General features: G+C 50.5%; 1 protein-coding gene across 10 annotated transcripts in view; it reads left to right on the top strand.

Annotated features, from left to right (window-relative positions):
* The window catches only part of CADM1 (cell adhesion molecule 1), a 138,688-nt gene that overhangs the window by 31,927 nt on the left and 89,952 nt on the right, over positions 1–16,809 (top strand). The window contains exon 1 of one of the 10 annotated variants that reach the window (XM_057428289.1): positions 15,589–15,660. The exons of the other annotated variants lie outside the window; for them this stretch is intronic. Within the exon in view, the coding sequence (XP_057284272.1) occupies positions 15,657–15,660 (4 nt within the window). The 5' untranslated portion in view covers positions 15,589–15,656. Of the gene's footprint in view, positions 1–15,588; positions 15,661–16,809 lie in introns of those variants that run through there. 10 annotated transcript variants of the gene reach the window in all.

The raw sequence follows: 16,809 nt of genomic DNA, 5'->3' as shown, positions 1-16,809 counted from the left end.
ACGGCTTTGTCAATGGAGCGTTCCCTCTGAATTGCCGTTTCTTCTCGCTGGCTAATCTTTGCTGAGGGGCGCTTGGGGGACGAGGGCTGAAATGGCCTACACAAAGATGCTGTGTGTGACACTTGGCAGAAGGACTTGAAATTGGATTACAAGCCACTATTCCAGCAAGTAAATGTCCGTGGTGTTTTTATAGCTTATCTCTATTCATCTATGTTTGCAGGGCTTTGCTTGCCAAGCGTTAATGTAAACACTCTATTTTGAGACCTGGGCCCATTCGCCTTCTGGAAATCCTTCTTTTATCAGGTGGTGGTGAACCTCTGTACATAAAAGCAAAACAGCCTCTGCTCGTAACTGCCCAGCGATGAATGCTGGTGGTGCGGAGTGTCTGACAGCACCTGCCACCTGTGTCAGGAATTTGGTGTCCTCGAATCGGGCTCTGCATTCGGTATAATGCTCTTGCTCTGGGCACCAGAGCTTGCCACAATGGCTCAGGAGCATCTTCTGGCGTTGGATGTGCTGCTTCGGGCTTTGGTGCAGTGTGAAATGGATGATGGTTCCAACTCTGGAAGGGATTTAGGAAATGATTTTACTGTGTCCCTGGTTTGGCTGAAAAAATGGTGTGAAACATCACCTGAAACTTGGACAGAAAAGGGAAACCGAGCAAATCTCGTGTGCCCAGCCAAGCAGTTGATTGTCTCGGTGCTGTAGGATGTTGCACAATATTTTGGAAGAAACGGTGCAAACTCTGGGAAACATGGCCTGGAAAACGTGTGAAGAGTTGCAGTGTTGTGTGAATGCGCAATCTGTGTGGTTCTGAGAGGGAGCGTGGTGTCAAGTACGTGGAAGTGTTTTGTGCTTCAGAGCCTTCTCGTGTTTATTTTGGGATGCTTTGTGATGGGGGAAGAAAAAGGAGTCGGTATTTAACATGCTTCCTTGCCTCTTTTGAGAGCACAAAGAGAAGTAAATGAAAAGGTAAAGGTGTAACTTCCCACTGGAGAGCTGGTGCTGGCATACTTGTATGGGAATAAAAGGAAAATGTGCTTCTGTAGCATTGGGAAATGTGCAGGAATGAGGGAAATCTGTAAATGAAGCCTGGTTGTTTTCCCCTCCATTTGCTCCAGTTCCCGGAAGCTTGTAGACCTAAGAAATGACGTTAAACTCCCTTCCTTGGTGGCGGGTGCAGTTTGGTGTCTGTTCTGCCATATTCCCCCGGGGAAGCGTGAGGATCGGTGGTGCTCCGCGTGATGGCATGAGCAATGTGCATGATCAGCTGCGTCATGACAAATGGCAACTGTCGCTTAATTTTTATCCCCTATTATGTAGCTCCAGGACCCATTTTTCAGGTGGAATGTTGGAGCCATTAAAAAGAAATAAGTAAACTACAGTGTATTCCATCATCCTTGGCAGCTACCCAGTGGTCTGTAGCCTTAATGTGTGCATTTCTGCACAGGTATTTTTCATAAGGCTTCTGCGAGGCGACTTGTTTAACACTTTGCTTGTTGGCTCCATGGGTGGAAGATGCACGCGTTAAGCAAACCTTGAGCCAGGCTTTTCCATGTGGAGCTGTTGATGGTTCCGTGCTGGCGTTCCCAGGGTTTGTAGGTGAGTTGGCAGTGGATATGTTTAATACTTTGAGCTGCAGTATTTCTAGCCTCAAGTAGGCAAAGGCTGCTCGGAAGGGAAGTGACATTGTGTTGCTCCACTTGTTTTGCTGATCGGATTAGGGCTGCATGGACCGGTTTGTGCTTTCCACTTGCTGGCAGTGCGGTGCTTTCTGCTACACAGCTGTAATTTAAAGGCTGGTAGAGCCTTAGTTTCACTGGAAGCATTAATATACCACACAGAGGCTTAAGCATTATCAAGCTTTGCCAGTTGCTCTTAGTATTTCCCTTGGAAAGCAGTAAGGATCATCGCTTTGGGCTGAGTCTTCAGCTGCAAGTGTTCTTGCCCCTCTGTTACAGGGCACAGCCCTATGCCAACTGATGAGGAAGGATTTCCAGGCTTTAATTTCTGGCTTAAGCTGTTATGGTGTGGTGCAGATGATTTGACATTTGTAAAGGTCGTCTGAGGGAAGCTGGGTTACCCTAATAGAAGTTTGCTTCAGGCTGCTGGTTCAGGCTTCAATGAGGGGCCCTTCCACTTAGCCAGGAAACATTCCTATGTGTCTTTCTCTTTATAGATCTCCTTTTTTCTCTGCATCCTCCGAGGATGTGGAGATTCCTTAATTTCAGTGAGAAATCTGGTGCTGTGCTGTCTCCTCAATGACTTTCTGCATGACTGCTCAACAGATGGGAAACTGGGGGCTGGGGGCTCACCCCAGAATAAGCATCCTCATCCACAAATCACCTCATCGCATGCACTTGAGAGGCATGTCCCATCTTGGAGCTTCAGGTTGAGTAGGTTCAGTGCACACTTGGTAGCAGCAGGGAATAGGAAGGCTGATGGGACCAAAAGCTTGTGCCGTGCTCAGCAGTAGAACTGCAGATGGAATTGCAGCATGTGGGCAGCAGATTGCAGTGGGCTGGAGCACAGGTCCACTGCCATAGAGTGTTTTCCTTGCAGCAGGCTCAGCCAGAGAGCAAAGGGATTCAGCAAACAGCGTTCAAGATAATGCGATTTGCTGGAAAAGTATATATTTTTAGGACATTTAGTAGAGAAGCCTGAAATTACGTGGACAATTTGCCACCCTCGGCAAGAAAAAAGTGCATCTCCGGTTAAATTTCACGCTAAAAGCAATCTTTTAATAGACCTTTCCTTTAAAAGCTCCTGGCTCCCAGCAGCAGCAGCAGCAGCAGCAGCCCTGTGACCAGCACAGGGAGCTCTGGACCATGCCCGGATCCTGCTTCCCTGCCCCTCCGCTCGCAGCAGGTCGATGGGGTTTGGTTGTGGGGCAGATGTTGGAGCCCAGAAACGTGCCTTCAGATCCCAGGGACCTGCTGCGGCCGCTGGTGTGCTGGGAGCCATTTGCTTGGCAATCAAAGGCATTAATGGGGGATTTTGTTGACCACCTGTTCCGGGGGAGGTTTTTAATTACCTTTTTGGTTGCTGGCCAGCGTGCTAATGCCTGTACATGGCTCCTTCCCTCTGTTTGGTTCCCCCAGCTTGAACACAAAGCGAGCATTAAATTGCCTTTCCAGAAGCGCGGCAGCCTTTGGAAGGGGTGGCACTCTCTTCACCTATCTGAGTTGTATCTTGCAGCCTGGGGTGCCGGGAAGTGGTGTTTCAAGGGAGGGAGCTCACAAGAGGCTTCAGGAGCAGTTGGCAGCCAGGATGCTGCCGGTGTTACTCAGGTTTGTGTGCCCGGAGGGTGGCTTGGGAAAGGTGCATCCTTGCCATGGGTAGGGACTGGAGGAAGAAGGACAAACGGCCGTGCCTGCTGCTGGTTTTGGACATGATCTCCTGATCCGAAAGGTGGGAAATGTGGAGTGATATCTGAAGTGTGTCTGTCCCAGCGTGTGAGCCTGGAGCTTGGTGGGGAAGTCATTGTGTAGGGGGAGCTGGGTGGGAATGAGTGGGATTTCAGCCCACCAGTGATTCCAGCACGGGTTTGGCTGTGCTTCCAGGGGGTCAGTTGGTGGCTTTTGGCCAGTTTGGATTTGCTTTCCTTAGCTGTACTTGGGTGTCTTTTAAACAGGGGTGCTCAGGGGAGGCTGGGGGTAAGGTGGTACTGCTGAGGCTGATGAGGAGCTGCTGCAGGCGCCGCTGTTGTCACAGATGTCACTGGTGTGGAAAGAGGATAAGTTGGATAACGCTGCCCTTCCTCTGAGGGCTGTTAGGGATTAATGTTTGCACAGAGCTTTGAGTATGTCAAGCTGTATGTAAATACCAGCTATGACTCTTTTATTCATTGCCTCCCTCCTCAAGTAAACAACCTACATCATGGGTACTTGCTGCAAGCCCATGCTGCTTTATGGAAGGACTGGAGCGGCGCGTTGGGATGCTGCAGCACGGTGCCACCTTCCAGAGTGGCTCTGACACTGGCTGCCTCTGCAGCCATGGTGCTGGAGCACAGCTGGGCTGGGGTGCTGGCTTATCCCCATCCCTGTGAAATGCTGGTTCTGGTTTTAAATGCACCTTCATACAGTAATCCTTGTATGGAACAAGAGCTCCGTTAGTGCATGTTGCTTTGGACTCAACGCCCCATTAGTTTATGACTTGGCTTACTCTTGACGTGGGATGTTTAAAGAGGGAGGATTAATCAGCGGTTTTTAGCTGCTCTGCCCTTGTGTTTGTCTGTCTGTGACAACGGGCAAAACACCATTAGAAGGAGCGGATGGGGAAGGCGAGATGGATGAGGCTGCGCTGGGCATTTTACTGCTGAGCTCAGGAGCTCATTTCCAAAAGTTAGTGTTGTGCCTAAAACTGCGGAGGGTGGGAATTGAGTCGCTGCCAGTTAGTTACTTAAACCTGGGAGATCTTTGCATTCAAATTACTTATCTGGAGTGCTGGCAGGCTAATAAATTCAAGGGACTGTTCTAAACACCCTCAGTCTCAAATGTAATCCTATTAAAATAATTGAGTATTTCCAGGGTAAAGAATTCCCTTGTCCCCCGTGCCCAGGAGAAGACATGACGGGCAGCCCGGGTGTCCTCTGCGCATCATTGAGCCCTGCAGTTCCCGGCAGCCAGGACTTGTTTGTCCCTGTTTCCCTGCCTTGTGGAATTACATGCGTTTTGTCCTCTCTCTGTGTCTGAGTGGGGCTGGTGCACCTCCATTACAATGGGAGAATGCCATTTTCCTCCGGGATTCGTACTTAGAATGGAAGGAATGCCAAACCTAACCGACCTGCTCTAGCCAGGGTGTCCTGTGACACTCCAGGATGCAGCCTTGTGCACTGGATGCAAATAGGATGCTGCTGAGATCACAGCAAATGGCTTTTTCCCTGTTTTGATCCTCGCAGGCAGTTATTTTTGGATAGGTGCTGCCAAGTCCCCACTGCCTCTTGTTTTCCCAGTTGAAGACACAGCTCTGGTTTGTGGGCTCTCCTGGTGCCGAGGCCCTGGGGCATCAAAGCGTGGCCTCCCTTGCTTCTGTAAGGAGACAGTTTCTCCCATTTGCCTTTTGATAATCTTCAAATGCAGGCGTGACCTGGATTTAGAGCCCGGGGAAAGAAAAAGCAAGAGGAAAAAATATCTCTGAAAGCTTTTAAGGTGGCTTTGACAGCAGTAAACCAGCGAAAATAAGCACAAGTTCTTCCCCTTTGCTTTTGTAGGCCACTTCAGGGGAAACGGGAGCAAATCAGAGAACTTCAAAAACAAGCCCCAGCCCAGGCACTTCCCCAGCTAACCAGAAAAATCTCTGACTGCGCAACCCACAGACCTCAGCTTCTCCTTGGCAGGCTCTGTGAAAGCATCTCTGAAGAACTTGCCACAAAGAGGACACGAAGTTCTCTGGATCAGGGAAAGCAAACACATTCATTTTCGTTTGCAGAAGCTTTGCTGGGGCAAAGGCAGCTGTGACCCGTGGCCCTCCCTTGGTGGGCTTACCCTTGCACCAAGCAAGCTTGAAAGGCAAGGAGAGGAGGGGCTCCCGTTGCTCGTACCCTCATAGCCATGCAGTGAGATGTTGCTCACCCCGCTTTGCCGTGCAGAGCACGAGCCGTGGTGCGCATCTCGTGCTTGTCACCCGTGAGCTTGGGTTACCTTGGCTTGAGCTGGTTTATGGCATGGTGCCCTCGGTGAAGCAGGAGCAGAAATGGCCACATAACTCAGCAGGGCTTGCCCTTGGAGTGATTTAGCTGGGCTGGCTGATGGCCGAGGAGCCGTATTGATTTGGAGCTCCCGCTGGAGCTGGATTCGGAAAGCGCCGCGGCACCTGCAAGGCGCTCGCCTGAATAGAGCCACTGAGAAAAGCATTTCAGCTCCTGGCATCGCTCCTAATGCGTTTTGTATGTGTCTATACCACAGGGAGTAATGTGTGGTTATTGTTGAAATATTATCTACATGGGTTTCCAGAAGATGAAGAAAAGGCACTTTGCTGCAATAACTGTTGTGGACATGCTATTGTGATAATGCCTCAGTGCCTTTATATTGAGATATGTGGCTCAATATATTTTCTCCTCCCTGTGCATGGTTTTAAGCACAGCCGAGCAGATCTGTCTGATAAATGGGGCTTTGAGGGCTGCTTTCAGGTGGCCAGCAACTTTGCCTTGAAATGTTTATTTCCTCCAATCATTACTTAAGCCTAAGGTGCTTGGATCTCACAGGTAATGCCCATCAGTTGCTCTAGTAGCTGCCCACATATGAAGCATGAAATATTGTGGCTCATAGGACTAGGATGGAATAAACGAACCTCTCCAAATTGCTTTGAATCACTGCATTTAGTGAGGTGAGCTCATGGGAAGAGGTTTTATCGTGTCGTGGCTCTACGTGCGGGCTGCTGGCAATGGGAGTCTGCTGGCATCCACCCTGTTTGTGTGAGGAAATGCCCGTGGTGTGCTGTAACTTTGCAGGAAGGTTTTGTAACATCCTCGGTGGCACCACAAAGCGGCGGCTTCTGCTCAAAGCCATTTTCAGTGCAGCTCGAGCAATGCTTTGAGCAGGGGGTGTTTGTGTGGAAGGCAGTTGGGCAGATGCTGGGGTGGGGAGCCCAGAGGTAAAAGCAGGGATTGGGGCTGTACCTCAGCTCCTGTCTCACTCGCTCAGCTTTTCCCTTACAAAGCAGAATGGGGTTTATTGTCTCATCACCTAAGTTGCAGAGTAAGTACTTGTGTCCAGGGTGATGGCTGCCAGCGCCGGGGGATGGACTGGACCACAATGAAACCCGAACCCCGTCAGTTTGGAGGCTGCAGCAGGTGCTGGGACTGCAGCTGAAGCGAATGAAAATCCCCCCTTTAATTGTTTTTCCTTGATTAATACCACGTAGGTGAAGTATCAGTCAAGACTGTTAAAAGGAGGAGGCAACTTTCAAACATTACATTTGTTTTACCTTTGGAGAACTTAATTAGCTGTCAGCAGCACAACACATGAGTGGTGGCTTTGGAATGAAATTATGAAATCTCAGCTCCTGAGGCATTTTTCTGCTTCCTTCCCAGGCAGAGGGAAGCGCAACAGATTTGTTTAGATAGAAGCTCAGTAATTTGGGGGAAAGGCTTGTTGCCCGTGCAGTTTCCCTGTGTTAATTACAGACGTGTGTAACCCTTTGTTTTGTGCTTGCAAGTGAGCGGCTGACCCAGCGAGGGCATTAAATCAGGGTGGAAGTGCGCTTCAGGCAGCGCCGGGATTGCGGTCTTCCGGTTCTCCATTTAATGGGCTAATTTCTTAAGTGATTGAACTTCTGTCATTCAGCCGGATTCCACGGTAATTTACTGATTTGACCAATGCAATAAATAAAGCACAGCCAGCAAATCACTTGAACGGTCCTAATTTAGAGCTCCTCACTTGTGCTGACACATGATGGAAGCGTGGCATGGTTATCAGGAGGATTGATGCCTGGGCTGAGCGTGGGGAAGGAGCATGTCTTGAGGTGCTGAAATATCTTCCTGTTGTGGTGGGTGCGCAGGGATGGGAGGTGGTGGGACAGCGCGCCAGGGTAAACAGCTTTGCTGGAGCACTAATGGTACACGGAGCTTGGTGGTGTTACCCAAGCTTCCCTCGTGAAGCCTGGGATTCCAAAAGGGAACCTGGCAAACAGGAGGAGGATACTGCGATCCCAGGGAAAATGCGCAGGAATGTTTGACCAGCTCTGAACAACGTGTTCATGTGGAGTCACGGGGAAAGTGGGGTGAAATTGGTCTGGTTGCTACAAATTTGCAGGGTAAGTATATCAACACAGTTAAAGCAATGAATAAAACTGACACATAGAGTGTCCCTGGGCCCGGCAGTGGCTCGGTCGGTTCAGTGGGACAGGGATCAACCAGAAGGTGCATGTGCTAATTTACTGCTTTAATATCTGCAGGTTGTTCTCAGTCTGTAAAGAAGTGATTGTATCCTTGGTCGGATTTGTACAAATGTGGTTCTAAATGAGCAGAGAAGGCCAGCATCCGTGTGGGTTCTCCCTGGGGCTTCCTCCCACTTACCTGCTTTGGGAGTGCTTGGAATTGCAGTTCCTGAATATGTGTTTTATTTTCTTTTACGAAGCCAGCACTTTCTGAGCTTATGGGTGCTACAAGGGCTGGTATTCACTGCCCAGTGAAGGTCTGGCTTCAGGCAGAGGCTTGGTTTCGCATGGCAGGCGGTGCTCAGCGGTGATGTGCGTGCTGGCAGTGGCTAGGCTCACTGACGGGTTTGGGGCTTTCCTGTTGGAATGCGGTTTGACTTGAAAACAAGGAGGCTTCTTGCTGCTGCAGTAGGGATGGACACAGGGAGCTGCAGGGAGAGGTGGCTCCCGGCAGCTGTGATGTGGTCTGTTACCTGTGGTTTTTGGGGGGAGAACCGGGGTCCTTGTTGCAGCTTGGTGGTTTTTGGGAGCGAGTGCCTGTTGTCCTTTCAAGATGCTGAGGTTTGGCCACGCTGCTGCTCCTTGGAGCTTCCTACAGTGATGGGCAGCCAGGCTCAGTTGATCTGGTGCATCTCGCATGTCTCTGCCATGCTGGCATTTCACCTGGGTGCCAGCACCCCCTCGGTCCTGGCAGTGGTGCCCTCCCGTGCCCCCAGGGGTCAGATGTGTGCTAAAGCTGCTTGGGAACGGGGAGATGCAAGAGGAGGACCAGGCAAAAGCATCAGTATCTAACACAGGTTGTGTTTCCAGCCTGGCTCTAACCTTCAGCCTTCCGTGACAAGTCCCTGTGGACCTTGTGATTGAGATTCCCGCTTTCCGAGGCGACGCGGAGAAGGATGGTGAAGGGCTCTCCACTTACTTGTGGCAACTTGTGACAAACAATTTCAGATTTGGCAGATGCAACGAAATTGTTAGCTGTACCCTGACACTACCGCTGGGCTCAGGAATGTGTTTTTGTAGCAGATGGAGCTATTAGTTCGCCGTGCTATCTTGAAGAATTGCTTTCCCAGGTAATCAGCTCTGCTCATTTAGGATGTCGTTTCCCCACCTCGATATGTCAGCCGCGGAAGCGGGAATGATTAATCGCTGCGGCTTGGACACTGCACAAGAATAACTGCGAGGAGGGAATCGTTCTGCGGAGCACCGATGCCACAGGGAGTTGAAAGTGCTCTGATGCAAAGCAAACAAGATGGAAAAGATGACCGTGATGCTTCCTGATGGCTGCGTGTCAGCCCGTGGAGTTTCTGTGGCAACCTCGGGATTTGCAATTCATGGGGAGCCTGGAGCGAGACAAAACTTTTCAGCCTGACCGGCAGCCTCCTTCCCCTCTGCCTGGCACGAGGGTCCACAGCAGAGCAGTGCACCCAGGAAACCTGCCTGAAGCACGGGTGCCTTCCCCGTTCCCAGTGAATCTGTGCTGCGGGAACTTGGGGGTTGATGGGAACTATGTTGGCAATTAGCTCTTGATCCTGCCGTGGACTTCTTATTGAAGAGGTTGGGTCTTGTTGAACAGAGGAAAAAAATACTGTGAAAGCAGCACTTTTTACCCCTCCTGGGTTAAAGGTGGAAAATGAGATTTGCTGTTTCAGTTACTAGTGTCCTAGTGAAGAAGGTTGATCCTCCTTTTTCGTTTGCTCTGGTAGATCTCAGGCTTAAGCCTTCTGGTGGCTGCCTCTGTTTTCATTTCATCCCTTTGCAAGTCGTTTGGAATATTTCACAAGACTTAGTGCCATATCGACACAAGGTGTAAAAGAGGGCAGCCTGGGATTTGTGATGTGCAGGGGCTTTAGCTCCGAGGTGTGACCCAGCAATTGAAACTGCTCAGGCAGCCACCTCTTCTGTGTCGCATGCAGGATGCTCAGAGGGGACTGCAGAGGGGTTCGTCTTCTGCTGGAGCTGATGGGAATGGCCCTGCCCCACCACTGCTTTTGGTGAAGCTGCACTGAAAAGTTGCATCCCAACATCGCCTAAAGCCCAGCGTGGGGCTGGAGTGAACTTCCCCAAAACAGCCCCTGACTGCTGCCCGTAGCTGGGTGTTCCCTGGGGCTGTTTCGGATGATGGATGGGTTTCCCTGGAGCAGCTGGGCGTGTTCTGCAGATCCACACCTCATCCCAGGTGCTTCCAAAGTTGAGCGTAAGGTCCTGCGTGATTCCCAGGGGGAAGCGGCACGCACTGGGATGGGGGAAGTCCACAGCCCCAGGCGTGTGGTAGTCCCGAGCACGTGCTGGCCTCGCCAGGGAATGGAAAGGTGTAATTGGCAGCGTGGTGAGGATGTTTACCTCTGAGCGTGTTTGTGAGCTTGGCTTCTCCCTACCCCGCTTAGGCACGTCTGCTGCTGGAAACCTCGTTTGTTTCCGAAGCCCCTGATGCCTGTAGTGAAGTTCTGCACTTAATTGCCTGGATGCACGCTGCAGGGAAGGTGGAGTGTTACAAGGAGATAGCCGTAGATAGAGGCTGAGGGAGTAACGCGGGGCACCTGCCTCTGAGCAGGCATGTAAAAATACAGATTTTTGAACTTTTGACATCAAATGGTTTACGTAGGAATGTGTCAGTGTGTCTCCTCCCCATCACAATTGATCTTCCTGAGTCGCAAGACCTTTTTGTGGTTGGCAGGGCTCCTGTAGCACGTTTCTCTTTAAACCAGCTCTCAAGTTGCCAAGCGTGTTGGTATGAAAGCGCTCGATGGGAGGCTGTACGATTTGTTCAGGCAGTGGCATTGAATGAGGTGGAAAGCAAAGGGGCTTTTGAAGCTCCCCTTCACGTCCAAGGGGAGTTTTGGTGTGCGAGGGCTCACGGGACGGCAGCACAAGCTGCTGCTTCGCTTGCCAGCATCCCAGCGTGGCAGCACGCTCGGGAGCGAGCGCTCTCGGGTGTGATGTGGGCACCTGGCTCCTTCCTGAAATTGGAAAGTCTTTCCTAAAATACCCACTAAAAACTACCGGGATGTGGGCCCTGTTGTTGGAAATGTTTCCATGTCGACTCCAGGGCTCTGTCTGTGCCCCCATCTGCCGTCATCGTGACGGGCGAGCTTCTTGGCTCCTGCTTCCCCGCTTGTTTCGACTGAGTAGGAGCATCCTGCCGCGTGGAACCGCACCAGACTGCGGCTGAGTCAGACGTGATTGAACTAGTTAGATTAGCACTTCCCACGCGAGCTCTCGAGCGCAGGGAGCTTCCACTGGGGGGGGGGAGCTCTGAGGACATGGGGCAAGTATTATTAAAACCCCCAGTGAATCACGGACAGTGATTCCTCAATGTGAGAGATCAGAGAACCTGCCTGGCTCAAGGGAGGGTCCCTTGAAGGTGGCCTTGCAGACCTGTGTGTTGCTGAGCTTGTGCTTCCTCTTTGTTAAAGGTGACTTTGGCCTCTGATTTCTGGCCGTGACCCTGCTGTTGTCTTTAAACAGGTACTCGGGTGCTGCTCCGTCATCATCTGCCAATGGGCAGGCAGCATTCTCCATCGAGGTTCACCATGCCTATGGAAATAACTTGGGGCTAAGAAACACACCGTGGAGTAATGCAGTGGTGCTTGGTGTGAGTGTGTGCAGCTCCTGGTGATGGAGGTCCCATCTTCGGTGCGTGTCTTGTGCGGTTCCCAGGCTCTCGGGGTGAATGCTGAGCACGTGGCCAAGTGTTTTGCTGAGTCTGAGGCTAATGAGGTGCCGTGTTGGGAACAGAGTTGTGCTCCGGACTGGAGTTCGTGCTGCAGAGTACCTTTAATGTGAAGTGACACTTGTCAAAATAAATGAGCGAGATTTTTATTGCATGTGCACTCGCTTGTAAAATCTGCTGGTCTGCAGTGGCTCTTAATCATTGATGGGAATTAGCCAGGTTCTCCTGCAGTTTAATTACTAGTATGTCATGTTTAAACTCTCCCTTGATGAACTAATGGCTGCATTACATGCACTGTTTTGTAATGGCTAGCGGGCAAAATAGGAGCACACGTGAAGAGCATGGATGGGGCAGGGTGCTTGATCTGCAGAAGGCTGAGGTGTAGGTGCTGGGTGGGGGCTTGGGGTCACCAACACCAACTGTCCACATTGCATTTAGGGCTGGGATGTGTCCTGGGGCAGGATGTGTTTTGCCCTTCCCCAGGAATCGTGTGTTGCTGTGACAAAGGGGCAGATTGAGCTGGTGCTTCTCTTCTGCATCAGCATCCCTTGTGTCGCTGGCCTTGTGCTCTTCCTCCTGCTGACGCTGTGCTGGTTGATGTGGTGGTTTCTTGGTGTTCATTCTGTATTCACAGCTGGTTTCGTAGCCAGGTTTAATTACTTTGATAAGAAAAAGCAGGAACATGTTGTGTAGTTTCCCTTGTCTTTGTCCTGGGGGTTAATGAGGAAATAGAGGAATGACCAAAGATGCAGACTTTGGGCAGGAGTTTTTCTTTCCATGCAGTTACTTCCAGCCTTGTGAGAGCGCTTCCAGGCTGGGTCTGTCATGGAGTTTGCGCACTAATTGTTTCACAGGGTTCTCAGAAGATGACTGGGTAGTTAAACAGAATGGCAGGTGGAGCAATAGATAACAGTAAACTGAGATTTGCTGCAAGAGACGTACTCCTACAGGTTGTCTGGATTTCAGGGTGCCTCTGCTCATGGCTGCAGCTAAACACAGCAGGGATGGCTGTGCCAGAGCGCTCCAGTTGGAAACCTGGTCTCTTGGGAAAGAGCTTGTAGGCAGCTGCCCGCTCATCCTTGTGGGGAGCGGGAATTGCACCCCCTTGTCTAGGGTGAAATTCCTGATTGCTGAGGAACCGGGTAACTGAGTCACGATGCATGTTGTCAAGGAGACCAATAAAGCCTGTTGAACTGTGCGGAATCCTATTGGAGGAGCTGGCACATTTCCCCTTGGTTTGAGAAGCACTCTGAGGCAGTGAGGTTTTCCAGATGTTCTGTGCAGCTGTTGCCTTCACAATATAGCTTTCAGAATTGCATACCTGAGTACAAGGCAGCAAACTCATCCTCCTGTCTCCTCCCTGTGCCCCAGAAATCCGCTGTGTGCCTTGAGGATGCTGTTTGCTAAGTAGCCACACTTGGTAATGAGTAGGTAAGAGGAGACAAGATGTGCTGGCTTGTAATTGGGAAGCAAATAACGCTTAAGAAGTGAGAAACTTGAAAATGCTTTCCATATGGAATAATATAGAATCAGCCTTTCAGATGCAAGGATCGCCTATCTGCTTTTGGAGGGGATTAAGCGGGGTGTCTGTAAAGCACCAGGAGTTCTGCCAAATTCGAGGTCTCATTGTCACTACCAAGGGAATTGGGCTGAGCTTCCGGCGTTCATTTCCTGCTTTTCCCTTGAGGTGTTTGTTTAGCTGCGGCCGAGGGGATGTGGGAACTTTGGGGATGAGGCTGCGTGGACACTGCTGTGGCGCTTCCCGCTGTCCCGAGCCTGGTTTCCATAACGCTGCTGTTGGAATTCCCGCGCTGGAGCAGTTCTTGCTGCCCGGAAGCCAAGGAGAGCACGCTGCGGAAGCAGCCGAGATGCCTCCCGCCGCGGGGCTGCGCAGGATGCAGATGCGTGCCCACCAGCGCCTCTGCTCAAATCAGAGGTGACAAATTATTGATAATTAGCGCTGCTTTTTGCTTCACCGCCGCACGAGCAGCTTTCCAAAAGCCGGTTTGGTTTTATCTTTGGCCTCAGGAACTCCAAAGCAGTTTGTACTGACTCTTAATTGCTTGTTTTATGGGTGAGAATTAAGCTGTAACGTAAACGGCAGCGCGAGGAGGCAGGGGCAGAACCGCTGCGGTGTTGGAGCAGCACAGAGAGAAATGGGCACCGAGGTTGTCCGGCGCTTACAAATCCCAGTGTTTATCAAGTTTAACCATGCAACCATTTGCAAGCATTCTATAACTAAATATAGTAATGAAATTTTATTTGAAGTCAGGAACGTTACCCAGATCTGCCTTGATGTGTGCAAGATACTGCACATCAACAGAGTGGTACAGATTGTGTTAAATGGGCCTGAAATAATCTTCAGGAAAGAAAATCGTTTTCTGTTCTTCTTGACACAAAGTGTTTGTCACAGATATGCATTCTTATCCACATCTTGTTAGTAAAATCATTATACTTTTCATTACAACTTTTATGCAAATACGCCTGTTTTCCTTTATTAGCCTTACATGAATAAGCTGTAATTATAGGCTGAGGTGATATTAATGTGCAACAATTAAATATGTAATTACTGTGTGTAATTACTGCTTGAGGGATGTGTGGAGCAGCCCGCGCACGCGCTGACGTAGGGCTCGTGGTGCTGGTGTGGGAAGGGGTGGGTGAACCTCGCTGCAAGGGCAGCACGGGCCGGTCGCTCGTGGCTCTCTGCACAGGAGATCTGCTTTCCTCTTAGCCTGTTGTCACTCTGATGCTGTGAGGATCATTTGGCTTTAGCTCCCTGCCATTGAAGTGGAAGCCAGGCAGCAAGACTGCCTCGGGGGTATGTCTTGAAGAGGGATGCAGGTGAAGCAGGAATGTTTCTGTGCTGGAACAGGGACTTGAGGACGTGTGGTTCAGGTTGTGCTGGATGCACACGTGTCCTTTCTTACCTTGACTGAAAGCAGCAGCTTCTGTTTCAGGCTAGCTTTGGTTTGCTATCCAGTGGGATGGCTTTCAGTTGTCCTACTTCATCCCTCCTCTTGGCCACTGCAACACACGTAGCCTTTGAAGTGGGATTTTTAAGGAAACATTTTTCCAGGCAGCTTATTGTATCTCCTTTAATTTCTGTTAATCTCTTCGTGCACATAGCTCATAACGTTGAAGCAGTGGGGATTCTTCCTCTGTGTGACACACTTCCTCTGTGTGACACAGCCTTTGCAGCTAGTAATGCAGAAGGAACACCAAAAACCAACCCCAAACCAAAAGGACCTCAGGGATCCTGCCAAGGCTGTCTGCTTGGCCAAAGGTCCAGCGAGCTTTTCCAATGGATGAGGAGGCAGTGAGACATTTTCTGGCACAGGATATCAGAGTCTTGCTCTGGGAGCCTTTCGAAGGGTTTGTTACTGTTTGTAGAGTCCCCATGGTGGAGAAGGGTTTCTGTATCACCAGCCATGGAACTGTGCTTTTAGGAGGGACTGTGAGTAATGAAGAGATAGGTTGGCAAAGGCGTGTGTTTAAACAGCTTTGCAGTTTTCACAGTAACCTTGTTCAAGAGTTCCCAGAGCTGTAATTCCCTTATCTTTGGATTTGGGTGAGGTTTTGTTGGCTGACAAGGCAGTGAGGCCTCATCCTGGCTCCTCTTTGAGCTCAGGCTCTCCTTGCTGCCTGCTGATCTGCATCCCAGGGCTTGTGCCCTGCTGGGATTCCTGTGCTCCCTATCTCTGGCTTGGAGAAGGAGTTATTGTACCAGTAAGGGTTGTTTGAAGAATTAAACTTGACCCGTTTCCTTCGGGCAGGGAGCAGTTAATGCTCCACAGTGCTGACATCACAGGAGCGATTTGAGACGTATTACTCGTCAAATCCCTCTGCTCATGCAGATGTAGGTATAAATAAAAAGGCCTCAAAAGTTGTTGCAGTATTTGTTAACCTCGCCTTGCCTGCGGGGGCTTAATGTGGCTGCAAAAGCTTGGTAAAGGCTTTAAATAGTTGCTACGTTTGTCCTAATTTTGTGTTTTCCCTTTCCTTTGCTTCCTTAGGTAAGTGAATACGTTGAGGCGTGTAACGTGAGTGGTGATGAGCATGGGGAGCTGCCGAGTGCGGATGCTGGGAACCATCAGCCACGAGCCGCTTCATGCGTGAGTGTGGGAGCGATGGCCCCTGTGAGCTGCAGCGTGGTGATGGGGGGTAACAGTGGGGATGGCCTCGGGTGCTCTGGACACTGCGGCTGCAGCCTTTCCACTCCCCAGCAGAGCATCCATAACCTCCAATGGGCTGCTGCTGTTACAAAAACCTGTCCAAAATGTGCTTCAGCATCCCTGAGCTTGTCTGGGATTGTCCCGTTCGGGTGAGGAGAGGAGGACTCGGAACACGTCCTCTCCTGGCTCTGTACTGCAAAGCCTGCAGCCCTCCCCATCTTGTTGGTTTTGGTTCTGATTTCCCCTGGTATATTTAGGAGTGCTACTCTTCAGTGAGTAATTCTCAAGTGCAGCTTGATTCCTTGTTTTGGGAGTGCTCTCCCGTTCTGTGCTGGAGGGGAGCAGGAGGACGTGGGACGCGGGAAGGTTTGTTTGGACTGTTTAAGATGTGCTTAAGTAGAATTAAACTCAGAGGAGTGCCTGGAGAAAATACGATCGCTCTGATCAGATTCTCTGCATCCTTTTTGTCTTCTCTAATAAGCAGGGAGAGCTGGTAGAGGGAATCGTGTGCTGGGAGGGGAATTGTAGCAGCAACAGATATGCAAAGAGGGACGTGTCGTCAGCGATTAAAGGATGCAGGCTGGCAAATGATGGATCATTTCCATGTTCCAGGGACGCAACCCTTCACTTCCTCGAGTTCAGCTACTCAGAAGGGGGTGGTGCATTTTAGGGGGTGCAGTCACGGCTGGTCAGCGCAATGCAGAGGTGAGCATCCTCCTTCACTAGCGCTGGGGCCTGTTACAGGGAGATACAAGCACCTTGTGGAGGGTGATGGATGCTTTTGGGAACTTTCTGTATAAGAATCCAGTTAAATAATGCAGAATTTGTTTGCGGATGCCACTCCGGGTCAATTAATTGCGAGTAATTCCAGTTAAAGCAGAAAACTTGGTCCATTTCCTAAAAAAAAAAAGTATTAAAAGCTTTAATGTGTATCAGTCAGAACTCATGGTGTAAGCTGGGCAGGCTGGTCCAGAGGTGCCAGCAGCATTCCTGATGGACTCATGCCTTCTTCACCTGGGAACTGAGGGGCGCTGGTGCCTGGCTTGCTTTGGGCGGGCTCCACGCTTCAGTGAAGCAGGAACAGAGCGC

Source organism: Pezoporus wallicus, unplaced genomic scaffold (assembly GCF_028554395.1).
Source record: "Pezoporus wallicus isolate ANWC-B61680 ecotype Strahan unplaced genomic scaffold, APGP_CSIRO_Pwel_v1 contig_7819, whole genome shotgun sequence".
NCBI lineage: Eukaryota > Metazoa > Chordata > Aves > Psittaciformes > Psittacidae > Pezoporus > Pezoporus wallicus.
This window is presented reverse-complemented; position numbering and strand designations above follow the sequence as displayed.